The following is an 18,265-nucleotide window of genomic DNA, read 5'->3' as shown; positions in this document are numbered from 1 at the left end:
CAAAATAAATCCACTTTTCATCGCCAGTCACAATTCAATGCAAAAAAAGACTTTCTTTCATGCTGTTGAAGCAACATTTCACTGATGACTTTTCGGTTTTCCATTTGTCTTTCGTTCAGTTCATGTGGCACCCATTTTCCTTCCTTTAAAATCTTTCCCATTGCTTGTAAACAATCAGAAATTGTTTGCTGAGCAACGTTTAATCTTTTTGCAAGTTGTTTTTGAGTTTGACACGCATCTTCATCCAATAATGCTTGTAATTGTTGTTCTTCAAATTTTTTCAGTTGACCTGGATGTAGTCTTTCACATCAAAATCATCACTTTTAAAGAGTTTAAACCAGCATTCACAAGTATCTTGAGATGGAGCGTGTTCATCATAAGCTTCCCGAAGTATTCAGCAGCACTTTTCTTCAAAATAAAGTAATGAATTAAGACTTCCCACAAATGCTCTTTTTTTGACATGAAATTTGACATTTTTAAGCGTAAAAATATCTATAATGTTAACACCTTCAGAAAATTTGATATATGAAGTTTTGAAGCTTGCTATCAATACAACAAAGTAGCATACATATCAAATTGCATATATATCAACATATGTCTAACTCCACCAATTGAAAAGAATCCGCATTATTAACCTGTACACCTGTAAATGTAAGACAATTTGAGTTCCAGTTCCCAGTTCCCAGCAGAGTGCCCTTGGACAAGCTTTTTACATTTTTATGTCTCCATGTTCTCGTGATGAAAGTGGAATTACAACACTCTCCATCTCATGGGCTGCTGTAATGTTATGCGGCAGGAAGTATGCACCTGGGTCCTGAGCAGCAGTGGTGGTAGCTGGGTACGCGCAGTGGCACCTCTGCTGGCACTGAAAGCCGCGCCTCCTGCAGAGAGCAGGCGCTTCTGGGGAACGTGAAGCACAGGATTGCAAGTGCCCTTCCCAAAGGACGGCGGAAGCCCTGGCCCATACAAACACTCCAACGCTACTGAAGAGTCACTGCGCGTTAAACTTAACCAGTGTGTAAACATTTGCACAAATTGGGGAGTTAAACTACCTTCTGAATGAAAAACCTACTACCCACTCACAGGGTGGTAACCTCAGATTATGCCAACACCATTTCTATCTTTTTAAAAAATATATATTTTTATTGATTTCAGAGAGGAAGAAGGAGAGAAAGAGAAACATCCATGATGAGAGAGAATCATGGATCGGCTGCCTCCTGCAAGTCCCCCACTGGGGATAGAGCCCACAACCCGGGCATGTGCCCTTGACCAGAATCGAACCTGGGACCTTTCAGTTCACAGGCCAACACTCTATTCACTGAGCCAAACCAGCTAGGGCACCATTTCTATCTTAACTCCCAAAAGGGAAGTCATGATACTGAGAGGAAGGTGAAGAGCTGCCAAACACCCCACAAAGATCCCCCCAACCAGGACCCTCAGGTACAGATCAGCAGTAACGTGGGGAGGAAATGACGTCAAGAATGTAAGAGAGTCGTGCACCGGTCCGTGTCTGGAAGTGTGGAAGACCGAGTGCTGACCTGTGGAAATAAATAGATGTTTTGCGAAATTTAAAAAGTCCAAGTGGAGGTAGGAACCCAGAGGGTTAGGGACACTCTGAAAATGGCTTTTACCCCGAGGATAGAGAAGAGCCTGCTTCAGAAGGGTCAAATGGGAGGCCCCCGGGCATAAAGCTGGCACCCTCTGCATAACAGTGAAGTTGAACTAAAATACTCCACCCCCAACCCTACCAAGGTTAAAAAAATGGCCTGTTTTGAACCTCAGTACGAATGAAGATGAGGACAATTTTACTCCTGATAGTTTGTAACCACAAGTCAGTGAATTTTATTACATTTTGCAACACAAATCACACTAGTCACAAAACTAGTAAAAAAAAAAAAAAGGCGAGGATTTGGTTAACGTGGCCCTGAAATGGCTCTGCCCCAGGCGACTCAGCGGAAGCGAACATTCTGACCTGTATTCTAGTTTGAAACAGTGTCCCTCCTGAACTGTGTCTAATCTGTTAAACCCACTGGTTGGATTTAAAAAGTAATTTTCATTTCTAGAAGAACCAAACAAGTTTTTTTTTAAAAAAATTATATTTTTATTGATTTCAGAGAGTAAGAGGGAGGGAGTGAGAGAAACATCAATGGTGAGAGAATCATTGATCGGCTGCCTCCTGCACATCCCACACTGGGGATTGGGCCTGCAGCCCAGGCACGTGCCCTGACTGGGAATCCAACCGTGACCTCCTGCTTCTAGGCCGATGCTTCACCACTGAGCCACGCTGACCAGGACAAATAGAAGTCCTTTCCCAGATGCATTTGGTCACAATTCTTAAGAAATTACAGAATGTAACACAAAGACAAAGACTGGGAAAAGTGAAACTGGTTAAGAGACAGAGGATACAGCAAGTTCAACATATGTCATCAGGGTTACAGGAGAGGGAGAAGGAGGCAGAGACAATGGAAACGTAACAGCTGAGAATCTTTTAGAATTGATAAAAGGCAACCATTTAAGGAGCCCAGAGAATCTCAAGCAGGATCAGAAAAAAAAAAAAAAAATCTGCACACAGATATGTCAAAGTGGCACAGAACAGAGATAAAAAGGAAAAAGAAGTTCGATTACCCACAAAGGAGTATCATAGCTCACTTTACAACAGAAATAGTTGAAGCCAGAAGACAATGAAGTAAACATCAATGTGCTAAAACAAAATTTCCCAATCTAGAATTCTATATCCTTCAAAACACAATTTAAAAATAAGATAAAGATATTTACAAACAAAAATGAAGTTTTCTCTTAGCAGATCTTTACTAAAAAAATTCTAAAGAATGAATTTGACCCCTACTGCATACTATACACAAACATTATTTCCAAATGAATCATAGATCCAAATATGAAAGGCAATACAATAAAATGTCTAAAAGAAAATATAAAAATTTCTTTACTTTGGAGTATGCAAATTTTTTTTTAAATTGGACACCTAAATCACTAGCCATAAAAGAAAGAAAATTGATAATTTAAACATTGTTAAAATTAAGAACTTTTGATTATTAACAGATAACATTGGGAGAATCAGAACAGTCCCCTGCCTGGTAGAAGATTATCTATATATCCTATCTAATAAAAGAGAAACATGGTAATTAGCCGTACATCCGCTACCCTTCCCATTGGCTAATCAGGGCGATATGCAAATTTACTGCCAGCCAAGATGGCAGCCGGCAGCCAGGCAGCTTGAAGCGAACATGAGGCTTGCTTGCTTAAGTGACGGAGGACTCCAACGTTCCCCGCCTGCCGCTGCCGGCCTCTGAGCTTGCAGTTTGAAACATTGTTACAAATATAGAAGCTAAACAAAACCGCAGAAACCTGCTTTCAGCCAGCCAGGATCTCAGAGCTGGAGTTGAAACAGTGTTTCGATTATAGAACCCAAACAAACCAGACACCTGCTTTCAGCAGCGGAGGCCTAAGAGCTGGAGCCAAGCCTCAGAGCTAAAGCTGGCCCAGAATAAAAAAAGAAAAAAAAGAAAAAAAAGGAGAAGTTGAAAGCTTCAGTCACCTGCCAGCCTGAAAACAGCCCTCAGCCCCTCACCCAGACTGGCCAGGCACCCCAGTAGGGACCCCCACCCTGAAGGATGTGTGACCAGCTGCAAACAGCCATCATCCCCTCATCCAGGCTGGCCAGGCACCCCAGTGGGGACCCCCACCCTGATCCAGGACACCCTTTAGGGCAAACCAGCCGGCCCCCACCCATGCACCAGGCCTCTATCCTATATAGTAAAAGGGTAATATGCCTCCCGGCACCAGGATCAGCATGACAGGGGGCAGCGCCCAAACACCCTGATCGCCCTGCGGCTCTGTGTGTGACATGGGGCGGGGCCACAACCTCCCTATCGGCCCTGCTCTGTTCGTGACAGGGGAAGGCGCCCCATCCCCCTGATTAGCCCTGCTCTGTGCCTGATAGGGGGGAGCTCCACAACCTCCCCATTGGCCCTGCCCTGAGTGTGACAGTGGTGGCGCCCCAACCCCCTGATCGGCCCTGCTCTGTGGGTGATAGAGGGTGGTGCCCCAACCGCCCCCCACGGGCCCTGCTTTGTGTGTGATGGGGTAGAGCCATGACCTCCCCATCGGCCCTGCCCTGAGTGTGACAGGGTGCGGCGCCACAACCCCCGCCCCCCCCCCCATGGGCCCTGCTCTGTGTATGACGGGGTAGAGCCATAACCTCCCCATCAGCCCTGCCCTGAGTGTGACAGTGGCGGCGCCCCAACCCCCTGATCGGCCCTGCTCTGTGGGTGATAGAGGGCGGCGCCCAAACTGCCCCCCACGGGCCCTGCTCTGTGTGTGACGGGGTAGAGCCATAACCTCCCCATCGGCCCTGCTCTGAGTGTGACAGGGTGCGGTGCCCCAACCCCCTGATCCGCCCTGCTCTGTGTGTGACAGGGGGCGGTGCCCCAACTCCCCTATCAGGCCTACTCTGTGAGTGACAAGGGGGAGCTCCCCAACCCCCTGATCGACCCTGCTCTGTGCGTGACAGGGGGGAGCTCCTCAACCCCCTGATCGGCCCTGCTCTGTGTGTGACAGGGTACAGAGCCCCAAACCCCGATGGGCCCTGCTCTGTGCATGACAGGGTACGGAGCCCAACCCCCCTGATGGGCCCTGCTCTGTGCATGACAGGGTACGGAGCCCCAATGCCCCTGATGGGCCCTGCTCTGTGCGTGACAGCGGGCAGCGCCCCAACCCCCTGATCGGCCCTGCTCTGTGCGTGACAGGGGGTGGTGCCGCAACCTCCCCATTGACCCTGCCTTGAGTGTGACGGGGCAGTGCCCCAACCCCCCAATCGGCCCTACCCTGAGCATGACTGAGGGTGGCATCACAGCCTCCCGATCCGCCCTGCTCTGTGCATGACAGGGGGTGGCGCCCCAACACCCCAGTTGGCCCTGCTCTGAGCCCGACCAGGGGCTGCACCTAGGGATTGGGCCTGCCCTCTGCCACCTGGGAGCAGGCCTAAGCCAGCAGGTCGCTATCTCCCGAGGGGTCCCAGACTGTGAGAGGGCACAGGCCGGGCTGAGGGACGCCCCCTCTCCCCCGAGTGCACAAATTTTTGTGTACCGGGCCTCTAGTATATATATAAAAGCCTAAGCAACTGTTATGACGGAATGACTGGAAAGACCGGTCAACCAGTCGCTATAATGCACACTGACCACCAGGGGGCAGACGCTCAATGCAGGAGCTGCCACTTGGTGGTCAGTGCTCTCCTACAGGGGGAGCGCCACTCAGCCAGAAGCCAGGCTCATGGCTGGCTAGTGCAGCTGTGGTGGCGGGAGCCTCTCCGGACTCTGTGGCAGCGCTAATGAGCAGGGAGCGGCAGCAGCAGGTACAGCAGGCCGGGATGAGCGTGACAGGTGGGGCCCGGCCGCGGTTCAGGCTCCTCCCCAGCTGCCTGCTGCTTGGCACACTGCTACATCCCCCAAGGGGTCCTGGAATGCAAGTGACTATATCATAGCTTATAAAGTAATGCATCCCACACACAGTTAAACAAGGAAGGTGGCTTCTGCAGTATTTGAAAAAGAGATCTGGGGCTGCTTAATCCTAAATCATCAGAAGAATCTCCAAACTGTCCACATCCTATTTATTCTACATGGGGGTGAACATGCATTCCTATACATTGGGAACAGTCTCTTAGATTTAAAAATTAAAACCTGGCAAGGCTACTCTAACACTGAAGAAACAGGATGATGCAGTGATGACATGCATGGACTCTGGCTTGCACATTTTGTGGTCAGCCCTGATTTGGACACTTATAACTGTGTGACACGCCAATTACTTAACTTCTCTCTGCTTCAGTTTTTCCACCCATAAGATGGGGAAAATGGTACTACTGCCTCAGAAGGATCATGTTACGTACTACTTTTTATAATCAGGGCAAAAAAAATGTAGCTGCCCATACAACAGCAAGATGCCTTTCACCTGTATGAAAAGTATGGTCACTGGAGCATGCAGCATCCTGGATTGCAAGAAGCATGTCTGACTGCCGGTTTAGGCCCAATCACCATGGGATCGGGCCTAAACCGGCAGTCGGACATCCCCTGAGGGGTCCTGGATTGCGAGAGGGTGCAGGCTGAGCTGAGGGAGGGACCCCCCCCCCTGCACAAATTTCGTGCACCGGGCCTCTAGTTTGCAATATAAAAATCTGACAGGAGAGAAACTAAGATGGCGGCATAGGTAAACACCGGGAAATTGTCGCCTCCCACAACAATTGAAAATTACCGCAAAGGACTGAGCAAACATCATCCAGAACAACAGAAAGGCTGGCTGAGTGTAAATTCTACAACTAGAAGGAAAGAAAAGCACGCTGAGAGCCAGAGGCGCTGCGGAGGTGAAGTGCAGAGGTACGGCGGCTCGCGCGCGCGAGGAAAGGGGGTGGCACCTGAGGACGCGGCTGTCTTTTTGAATCACAAACTCCCGACTGCTCTGAACTCCGGTTCTGGGAAGTCTCTGGGGACCCAGGTCTCATACAGGGAGAAGCTGGTCTGTCCGGCAGCGGGTGAACTTGAAGGCGGCTTTCCCTCAGAGGTGCTTGCAGCAATTACCGGGTCACTGAGACCCGCGACTCCGGGCGGAGAATCAGCCATAGCTCCCTGATCCGCCCTTTGATTCCCTGAGATCCCGCCCCACCCAGGCTGCGGCAGAGGCTTTTGCATGTGAATGTACCTAACTGCAGCCCAGCCAGGCAGACCCGGAACTTCCAAGAGAAGGCCCAAGGCCCCGCAGCGGCCTGCATTGCTTCACAGCTGAGCCTCTTCGTGGCTCCTGCTGTGTGGCCTCAGGCAGAGGCTGAATTAGCACCTCCTTAGATCCAGGAGCCACTGTACCCAGTGGTCAGAGGGGGACCATCCAGATTGCAACTCCTCAGATCCATAAGGGACACACTCAGGGAGCAGGCTCAGTGAGCACCAAAGCCCCACTGAAGCAAGTCTTGCCCCAGAAGGGTGTCTTCAGCACAGAAGTTCTCCCACTTTAGACACAGCTGATTCTCACAGCCAATTGGCCTGGAGGTCAATTCCTCCCAGTGATCCTACAACAACCAAGGCACCAAGAGTGCACCAAGAGTGTCCACCCCAGGTAACTGGGGAGGCTGAGCTACTGGGCCCTACAGGACACCTGGCACGCAGGGCCACTCTATCAACACAGGGAAGCTGCCAAAATGCGGAGACAAAGAAACAGGTCACAAATGGCAGAAATGGAGGAAAGCAAACGATTGGATATAGAGTTCAAGGCCATGTTTATAAGGTTTTTCAAGAATTTTATGGAAACCACCGATAAATTTAATGAATCCCTCAATAAGTATAGTGAGACCATGGAGGACATGAAAAAGGACCAACTAGAAATTAAGCATACACTGACTGAAATAAAGAATAATTTACAGAGATCCAGCAGCAGACAAGAGGATCCCAAGAATCAAGTCAAAGATTTGAAATACAAAGAAACAAAAAATACCCAACCGAAAAAGAAAAAAGAAAAGAGATTCCAAAAATATGAAGATAGTGTAAGGAACCTCTGGGACAACTTCAAGCATACCAACATCAGAATTATAGGGGTACCAGAAGGAGAGAGAGGGCAAGATATTGAAAACCTTTTTGAAGAAATAATGACAGAAAACTTCCCCTACCTGGTGAAAGAAATGAACTTACAAGTCCAGGAAGCGCAGAGAACCCCAAACAAAAGGAATCCAAAGAGGACCACACCAAGACACATCATAATTAAAATGCCAAGAGCAAAAGATAAAGAGAGAATCTTAAAAGCAGCAAGAGAAAGACAGTCAGTTACCTACAAGGGAGTACCCATACGACTGTCAGCTGATTTCTCAACAGAAACCATGCAGGCCAGAAGAGAGTGGCAAGAAATATTCAAAGTGATGAATAGCAAGAACCTGCAACCAAGATTACTTTATCCAGCAAAGCTATCATTCAGAATAGAAGGTCAGATAAAGAGCTTCACGGATAAGAAAAAGCTAAAGGAGTTCATCACCACCAAACCAGCATTATATGAAATGCTGAAAGGTATTCTTTAAGAAGAGGAAGAAGAAAAAGGAACTCTTACCATTTGCCACAGCATGGATGGAACCGGAGAGCGGATAAATACCACATGATCTCACTCATTTGTGGAATATAATGAACAACATAAGCTGATGAACAAGGACTGATCCAGAGACGGAGAGGCATTGATTGGACTGTCGGGACTTGGAGGGAAGGTAGGGGAGGGTGGGGGTAAGGGGGAAAGATCAACCAAAGGACTTATATGCAAGCATATAGGCCTAATCAATGGACATGGACAACGGGGGGGTGAGGGCATGAGCGGGGGAGGGGGGGTAGAGGGTAACGTGGGGACAAGGACACATATGTAATATCTTAATCAATAAAAAATATATTAAAAAAAAAATCTGACAGAAGACTCACACCCAAAGTACAGAAGTAACTCCTAGAAATAAAATGTTTAAAAAGGCAACTAAAAAAATGACAAAACTTTAAATAAACATTTTACAAAAGGAGATAAATGGCCAATAAGCATATGAAAAGATACTTAACATCATTTCCTTGATGATAAACTATAACCAAAACGATAACTGTATACAGGGATTGACAGAAGTAGTTTTACAGTGTGAGTGCATGAAACAGTTTATTTTCTTGCATTATTATTTAACAATAATAATGAACAACCATAAACTAACACTTGCTCACCTTTGTATACCCAACAGAAATTAAAAAGTCTAAATTAAAAACATTGAAAATACTGTTTTGGGAGGATGTGAAGCTGGATCTCTTACATTTAGCTCGTAGGGGCCAGTTATTTGAAAGGATTGGAAAAATCTGCCAACCTCTGGCAAGGCTAATAATAAAAGAGGCACAAATAAACAGTATCAGGAATGAAAGAGAGGCTATCACTACAGCTCCCATACATACTACACAGATAATAAGAGGACAGTGCAACAACTTCAGATATTTCATCTAAATTTTCAAATTTATAGTATAAATTTCTAGAAAATGTCACCTTACCCAAAAGAACTCAATGAAAACTGACTAGAAGAAATTGAAAATCTGAATAGTTCTACAATCATTAAATAAACCAACGATAAAAAAATCTTTCCACATAGAAAAGTTCATGCCCAGGTGGCATTCAGGGAGTTCTGGAAAATATTCAAGAAGGAAGTAGTTCCAGTCTTACGAAACTTTTCTAGGTACAGAATAAGAAGGAACACTCGTAACTTATTTCATAAGCTAGCATATTTTAATAGAAAAGGTCAACAAGGATGAGAAAGGAAGGTCTGAGGCGTTCTTACCTATGAACATACATGAAAAACACCTGAAATACACTTACTCACGTACACATAAATACACAGATATGGCCCTGACCAGTTTGGCTCAGTGGATAGAGCATTGGCCTGCGGACTGAAGGGTCCCAGGTTCGATTCCGGTCAAGGGCATGTACCTTGGTTGCAGGCACATCCCCAGTAGGGTGTGTGCAGGAGGCAGCTGATCGATGTTTCTCACTCTCTATCCCTTTCCCTTCCTCTCTGTAAAAAATCAATAAAAATATATTTTAAAAAAGTAGATAGATATGCACGTGTGTGTGCGCATGCGCACACACGCAAGTGTCTGTGTGTATGCAAATTGGATCTGGCAATCTATATATATAAAAGCCTAAGTGACCAAATGACCGGTCAACTGGTCGCTATGACGTATACTGACCACCAGGGGGCAGACGGTCAATGCAGGAGCTTCCCCCTGGTGGTCAGTGCGCTCCCACAGCCAACCTCCTGCAGCCCCTCCCCCTGGCCGGCCGGACCCCCGATCGGCCCGATCACCAGCCAGACCTGTGCACGAATTCGTGCACCAGGCCTCTAGTGCAGTGATGGCGAACCTATGACACGCGTGTCAGAGATGACACGCGAACTCATTCTTTTGGTTGATTTTTCTTTGTTAAATGGCATTTAAATATATAAAATGAATATCAAAAATATAAGTCTTTGTTTTACTATGGTTGCAAATATCAAAAGATTTCTATATGTGACACGGCACCAGAGTTAAGTTAGGGTTTTTCAAAATGCTGACACACCGAGCTCAAAAGATTCGCCATCACTGCTCTAGTGTGTAATAAAGATAACACATCATGACCCCACAAATGCAAGGGTACTTCAGAAAACTGATTAATTCATTTCACCAATTTAACATATTGAAGATAGAAAAGAAATCATGATCATCTTAATAAAGTAAAAGTATTTGACAAATGCTCTCCAGCATGATAAAAACTCGCCAAGCAGTGATAGAAGGTAACTCTGTTAACTTTATAAAAGGGTATTTAAAAAACACCTCCAATGAATATCATACTTAGTGATGAAACACAGCACATTCCCCAGGGCTTTTGAAACATGGGCAGGAAGTTCATTATTATCACTTCCAGTCAGCACTGCGTGACAAATCCTATTTAGCATAGTAAAACCAAAAAAAGATATAAAAATTGAAGATAGAAACAAAAGGTTCACTACTCATATATGATTATATAAGGCAAAAAATGCAAAAGAAACTACAAATACATTTTAGAATTAAGTGTTTTTGGCAAAGTTGCTGAACATAAAAATCAAATTTTTCTCTAAACACCAGCAATAAGCAATAAAAATAAAAGATAGTTACAGTGGCATCAAAAATGCAAAACATCTAGGAAAAATTTAAAAATAATACTTGTTTAAGTCCACTATATTGAAAGTATAAAACTTAATTGAAGACAATAAAGACCTAAACAGATGGTTCACATTCAAGGATTAGAAGACTCTATAGCATAAAAATGTGAATTTTCTCCAGTGACCTTATAGATTCAATGAGACTTCAATCAAATTCATAAAAGTTTTTGTGAAAATTAATAAGCTTATTCTAAAACTTATATGAAAGTACCAAGGCTTCGAATAGACAATCTTTAAGAACAGGGCAAGCTCTCAGAGATGATGACTTGTATTAGGTTACAGAAGTTAGACTGTGATGAAATGGCATGGTGATGGCCTAATTGAACAGGTGAGACCCCAAATCAGACCCGTGAAAGTATGGATGAGAGTGGTTTTGCAGGTCAGTGGGTAAAATATGGACCTTACAGTAAGGTGATGCTGGAAAGAAGTAAAATGTAATCATTACCTCACACAAATTCACAAAATCTCTTCTACTTAGGTTAAAGCTCTAACTGGGAAAAGCAAAGCCATGTTTGAGGTATTCAGAAGATAGTATTATTCACCAAGATATATGCATCCCTATGTCCATTGCAGCACTATTCACAGTGGCCAAGACATGGCAACAATCGAAGTGTCTTTGGATAGATGATTGGATGTGGTACATACATACAATGGATACTACTCAGCTGTAAGAAAGAATGAAATATTGCCATTTATAACATTATGAATGGATCTTGAGGATATTATGCTAAGTGAGCCAGTCAGTCAGAAAAAGCTATGAGCCATATGATTTCACTCATATATGGAATATAAAACTAAAACTCATAGACACAGACAACAGTATGGTGGTTACCAGAGGGAAGAGGAGTGGGGAGCTCGTAAAGGGGGCCAAATATTTGGTGACAGAAGATGATTTGACTTTGGGTGGTGGGCACACAATGCAATATACAGGTCATGTATCATAGAAGTATACACTTGAAATCTGTATAATCTTATTAATCAATGCCGGTCTAATAAATTGAATTAAATGAAATAAAATACATTTTGGTTCATATTTCTTCTGGGTTTAGATTAAGCAGATGACAGAATCAGATGGTTTTTGCCTCTCCCATTCTCCCCCAGGGGAGGTCTGAGTGAGGGATGAGGCAAGAGGCCTGGAGGATTGCCCTGGGAAAGCTGAGGAGTGGAGAACAATGTAACCCCCCTAAAGTGCATCATAAAGTCCAACTTCCTTGGTAAAAAAAAAAAGAGGAGGAGGAGGAGGCTGCAGCAGTGGCAGCAAGGAGGCGGGAGGAAGGGGAAAGGGAGTGGGGGGAGCGGGAAGCAGCAGCAGAAGAAAGGAACATAGCTTTAAGATATCCTTCCCTTTGAGGGCATACATCAATAATAAAAAGTAGAATACATAAAGGAAGAAGATTAGTCACAGTAAAATTAATTTTTATTCATCAAAAAGTACCATCAAGAATGGGAAAAGACACATCCTGGGGGAAGATATTTGCAAACATGTAACCAATAAGAATTGGTATCCGGAATATGTGAAAAATTCCTATGAACTGTTAAAAATGGACAAAAAGACTGGAAATGCAAATTATAATTCATGCCTAAACCCGCTAGATTAGAAGAATTAATAAGCCTGACAAAATTAAGCATTGGCAAGAGTGCAAAGTGAACTCTCGCACAGTGCGGGCTGTGGTCAGTGTCCTTGGGAGAGTAAGCTGAATGAATGACCCAGCATCATCCCTCCTGGAGAAGTTCTCGCACACTGTAAGAGACCCATAAAATAGTATTTATAAAAACACTGCTGCCCTAGCCGGTTTGGCTCAGTGGAGAGAGCGTCGGCCTGCGGACTGAAGGGTCCCAGGTTTGATTTCGGCGAAGGGCACATGCCTGGGTTGCAGGCTCGATCCCCAGTAGGGGGGGTGCAGGAGGCAACTGATTAATGATTCTCTCTCATCATTGATGTTTCTATTTCTCTCTCCCTCTCCCTTCCTCTCTGAAATCAATAAAGAAATATATTTTTAAAAACCAAACAAAAAGCACTGCTTGTGACAGCAAAAGCAACAAAAACTATAGACAACTCAAGTATCTATAAACAGTAGAATTAATAAATAGTGTAGTATACAGTACATGCCACTTAATGACGGGACACATTCTGAGAAATGTATCATTAGGCAATTTCATCCTTTTGCAATCATAGAATGCACTTAGCAAACCTAGATGGTACAGCCTATTGAACACCTAGGCTATATGGTATAGCCTGTACAGCATGTTACTGTACTGAATACTGGAGGCAATTATAACAGAATGGTAAGTATTTGTGTATCCAAGCACATCTAACTATAGAAAAGGCACAGTAAAGATACAGTATGAAAGATAAAGTGGAACACCGTGTAGGGCACGCACCATGAACGGAGCTGGCAGGACTGGAGGCTGCTGTGGGTGAGTCAGTGAGTGAGGGTGAGTGCCAGGCCAGGTCATGACTGCCCACTGCTGGAGACTTCACACACCCTGTACACTCAGGCTACACTGCACCATGAGATTCCCTCAAGCACAAGAGAAGATGGTGCCATCAAGAGCAGCAGTAAACATGAGACGTGACGTTATGCTGCACACTGTTTCACACTTTCTCTAAGTGGGAGTGCACCCTAAAACCATGGTAACAAGTATAGTGAATGCATAAACCAGTACGCACTCATTTATTATCACGTATATGTACTGTACTGTATTGTGTGACTGGCAGCACAGGTTTGCTTCCACCAGTATAATCACAAACACGTGACTACTGCATTGTCTCTCCAGAACTACAATATAAACTCCACTATTCTTGTTCACGGTTGCACTCCATGTCTAGAATGGTGCTAAGTAAGCATATAGTGGGGTTTCAAAAACATTTGGGAACAGTTGGTTTAAAATGCAATATAATCCTATGGGACCACAGTCATATACAACGACCCATTACTCACCAATAGGTCATTTACACAGTGTATGACTGTATTCATACAGTGGCATACTAGTCAGTAATAAAAATAATTTTGAGATTAACATGGGTGAACCTCAAAAACACAGTATTGAATGAAAGTTAAAAATAGATACTTAAATAATCTAGATAATAAAAGTCTAAGCGACTGTTACGGCGGAACGACCAGAATGACTGCACGCTATGATGCACACTGACTACCAAGGGCCAGATGCTCAACGCAGGAGCTGCCCCCTGGTGGTCAGTGAGCTCCCACAGGGGGAGCGCCACTCAGCCAGAAGCCAGGCTCACAGCTGGCGAGCACAGCGATGGTGGTGGGAGCCTCCCGCATCCAGGGCAGCACTAAGGAGCACCAAGCCAAGCTGTAAGGAACAGCGAGCAGGTGGGCAGTTTTGAGTGAGGAATCTCAGACTGCGAGAGGGCACAGGCCGGGCTGAGGGAACCTCCCCCCCAGTGCAGGAATCTCATGCACCGGGCCTCTAGTAATGTATATAAATTCAGAACAGGCAAAACTGCCCTGGCTGGGTGGCTCAGCTGGTTGGAGCATTGTCCTTTCACCAAAAGGGTTGAGGTTCGATTCCTGGTGGGAGCACATATCTACATTGTGAGTTCAACCCCGAGTTGGGGCGCATATGGAGGCAACCAATTTATGCTTCTCCCTCACATTGATGTTTCTCTCTCACTGATGTTTCTCTCTCTCTCTCTCTCTCTCTCTCTCTCTCTCTCTCTCTCTCTCCCCCCCCTCCCTCCCTCCCTCCCTCCCTCTTCCTCTCTTTCTAAAATCAGTAAACATGTCCTCAGGTGAGGATTTAAAAAAGTAAACAGTTCATTAGGTAGAGATACTACATACACAGTTGGGAAAACTAAGAAGAAAAACAAGTGGCCCTGGCTGGTGTGCTCAGTGGTTAGAGCGTTGGCCCACACACCTAAGGGGTCACATGTTCGATTCCTGATCAAGGGCACGCACCTGGGTTGTAGGTTCAATCCCTGGCCCAGGTTGGGGTGCGTGTGGGAGGCAACCAATTGATGTGTCTCTCTCACATTGATGTTTCTCTCTTGTCTCTCCCCTTCCCTTCCACTCTCTAAAAATCAATTGAAAAAATATCCTTTGGTGAGGATTAACAAACAAACAAACAAAAAAGAGAGAAGAAAAATTACCACAAAAATCAGGAAGTGATTAGAAGGGGCACACGGAAGACCTTTCACTGGTAATGTTCTATATCCTAATTTGGGTAGTTGGTGCCCTGGTGTTGCTTTATTATTCTTTAAAGTACATAATTACATGCTTTACACATCTATACTTATGATATTTCACAACAAAAAGAAATTATCACATTTTCATTTAATTTTTGATAAAAAATACTTTATTGGTACCGTTTAATGTCAAAAACATAGTACTGTTTTCATTGTTTAGCTTCCATCTTTAAATTAAAAGCTAGTTTAAAAAAAAAACAGAAGAAAAGATAAAATCATTTGATTATGCAAAAAAGAAGCTGAAACTTACCTTTGCAAATAATTAGGTTCCCTCACTTTTCACTGGTCTTCATAATAAATACTTGTATAAAAATGAGACAACAGCCGAATAATTTTGGACATTTTACATATTTTCAAAAATAAAACAAGCCTAGGTGCTACCCAACTTAAAACTTACAAGAATAATTCGTAAGAGTTATTGTAAAATTGAATTCATGTAGCACCAAGAAATTTAGAATTTATAATATTTCAAATGGTATGATTTACTGAGCCAAAAGAGAAATGATTTTTCTTCTGTGATTTTTCAGAGGTTTATATACAAATACAAAGAATACAGCATAGGTCCCTTTTTAAAAACCAAAGATTCAAAAATCTATGCATGCCTTTCACCGTATCTCCAATTTCTGGATCTAGCAATTGACCCTATGGTAAAAGATCCATGTGTGATAAATAACATAGTATAGTCCTATCTGAATATAATTTCTTATTTGTCTTTTCTCATTAATATAATTTATACCTCAAAACATTATTCTATCTGCAAGTAATATATATCTCTAAAACAATTCTGTAATTCAGATTTCATACTGCTTCCCCTTTTCTCAAATCAGTGTGATCTTATGGCATATCTCATTAAATTGTTTTTTTCTCTTTTCAGTGAAACTCTCAAAGTATTATAATGCAAATACATATGTAGATATATTAACTTATTAGGAAAGAAGGACAGTAAATACATATGAACCCATGCTAAATAAGACAAACACACACAGCACCATGCTATGCTCATCTATTCTGAACCACCCACCACTAATGGCCCTGATAGTGCAGGCTCATGTACACTGATGCTCCCAGACACCACCAGTGTCCTGTACTCCAACACAGTGTCTGTTAAGACGTTTCCATGTTGATTTCAGTTTGTTCAAAACAGTCTACACTCTACAGCAACTTGACTTCTAATCCCCAAAATGATGACAAAGTAATAACACTTTATATTTTAATCAAGTCATGGATTCTCATCTAAGTATTTCCCACAGTTACCCATTTGTTTAAAAACAGACCTTGAGGGGACTAAGCAACACGGAGTTAAGGGGTCTTTACTTCTGTCTCCTCCTGATTGGGGATTTCAGATGTGTCATGTAATTGTCCTCTGTTTCACTGAAAAAGGATTCTTCAAGCAACTGACCAAAAATCTCCATTTAAAAACCAAGCAACAGCCCTGGCTAGGTGGCCCAGTTGGTTGGAACATGTCCCTTATAACAACCAAAGGTTGTGGTTTTAATTCCTGGTCGGGGCACATACCTAGGTTGCAGGTTCAATCCCCAGAGCGCATAAGGGAGGCAACGATTGATATCTCTCTCTCATCAATAAAAAAATAAAAATAAAAACCAAGCAAGTTGACTCAGTGGTCAGCGAAGAGCCCTTGTCCAGACACTCCATCTGTAACTCTCTACCTGTGCGGGAACGGGATGCTCCTTACTGACCATCATCACAACACATTCTATCCCTTAGCCCAGATGCAACCAGGAAACATCAGAACATGGACTCGGAGTACAAACTAACTCAAAACGACTTTGGGACCAAACACCAAATTTTGATTTATCAATGATTCCATAGTGCAATATTCTCACAAACAGGCTTTGCATTGAAACAGTTGCTTTTTCTTCTCATATGAAGTGATACTGCTATGGTAAAGTAATGTCGGAAAGAGTACAGAAGACAAGCATGTATTCTTTGAAAGAGGCACTGCATCTGGCACTGGAATTAAGGCTAAATAAATAGTGCTGGTTGTGGTTTGCTGCTGGTTTATGGTTCAGACTAATGTGTCGATGGTTAGGTTAACCAACAGCTTCGCTATTTGTCCTGTATGCCTGCTTGCGAAGATGTGTCTCTATCTCTTCCCTGAAGACCAGCATTCCCATGTGCGAGTGAGAGGCTTCATTCATGGCTTTGGACTGAATGCACATGCGGTACTGCTCAGGGGTCAACTCGTCAGCACAGCGTTTCTCATGCCACAGGTGGAAAAGACCCGGAACCGGGGTCCGAATCACAATCAGGTCACCGTGTAAGTATTTTCGATAAAGATGAACATCTTCTCCACCCCAACCTTTAACTTCCATGTCAAATCCACCTGTAGGATCAAAATTAACACTCTAAGTAACTGCCTGGCAGCCAGAACAGTTAAACTGGGGAAGTCTAGTTACCAGATGACACCTAGGGACTCGAGGACTGTTGTTGAGTGTCGGAATTAAATTAAATACATATTTGATATTGCTTTGTAAACTTCAAAGATCTATAGAAAATCTTTAGAAAGTCAAGTAAAGGAGGAAATATAAATCACCCATAATCTCACCACCATTAATATTTTATTACATTTTCTTTCTAACCTTTGAAATGCAAGTGTTTCTGGGTCATATAAAACTTACCAACGGGGAAACATAGAAGAAATGGCTAAGCTGGAGATATAAGTCTGAGAATGACTACACAAAGGATTTAAAGCCACAAGGAATGGATGAAATGACTGGTTTACAAGGAGAGTAGAGCCCAGGTCTAAACAGAACTGCCAACATCTAGAGGTTAAATAGGCAGAGAAAGATAAGAGACTGAGAAATGGCCCCAGAGGGAGAAAATATCACAGTGGTCGAGTGAAGAGAGTGTCTTGAGGAAGAAATGGTCAAATATATGCAGCTGCTCAGTTAAGAACATAAAATGAACCATAAATATCACTTATAACCTCACATAGAAAAATTCTGATGGAGTAATGGGGCAGAGGGCTAACTAGAGGGGGCACAGGAAATGGGAGTTAAAGTTGAGACTAGTTTGAGCTAAACAAAAAACTTTTTAAAGAAGCACGAAGAATATTTCTTCAAGTAGGTTCTCAATGCCACTGGCTCCTCTCCTTCTGGTACCTCTATGATGTGGATGTTACACTTCATGTTGTTCCAAAGGTTTCTTAAACTACCCTAATTTAAAAAAAAAATGTTCTTTTTGCTATTATGATTAGGTGTTTTCTGTTACCTTGTCTTCCATATCATTAATCCAATCCTCTGCTTCATTTAACCTATTGTTTATTCCTTCTAGTGTATTCTTTTTAAAAAAATACTTTTTATTTA

The 18,265-nt window shown here is 43.5% G+C and overlaps 1 protein-coding gene across 10 annotated transcripts in view; it reads right to left on the bottom strand.

The window, feature by feature from the left end:
* Positions 1 to 359: 359 nt before the first annotated feature.
* CSGALNACT2 (chondroitin sulfate N-acetylgalactosaminyltransferase 2) overlaps positions 360 to 18,265 on the bottom strand; it is a 54,225-nt gene continuing 36,319 nt past the window's right edge. For 3 of the 10 annotated variants that reach the window (XM_036337291.1, XM_036337293.1, XM_036337292.1), the window contains one exon: positions 15,032 to 17,283. In XM_036337291.1, the coding sequence (XP_036193184.1) occupies positions 16,991 to 17,283 (293 nt within the window). In that variant the 3' untranslated portion in view covers positions 15,032 to 16,990. Of the gene's footprint in view, positions 409 to 15,031; positions 17,284 to 17,962; positions 18,116 to 18,265 lie in introns of those variants that run through there. The other 7 variants (XM_036337295.1, XM_036337301.1, XM_036337298.1 and 4 more) reach the window with 7 other exon arrangements.

Source organism: Myotis myotis, unplaced genomic scaffold (genome assembly GCF_014108235.1).
Source record: "Myotis myotis isolate mMyoMyo1 unplaced genomic scaffold, mMyoMyo1.p scaffold_m19_p_15, whole genome shotgun sequence".
Classification (NCBI taxonomy): Eukaryota; Metazoa; Chordata; class Mammalia; order Chiroptera; family Vespertilionidae; genus Myotis; species Myotis myotis.
Note: the sequence above shows the minus strand (reverse complement) of the source record. Positions and strands in the feature narration are given on the sequence as shown.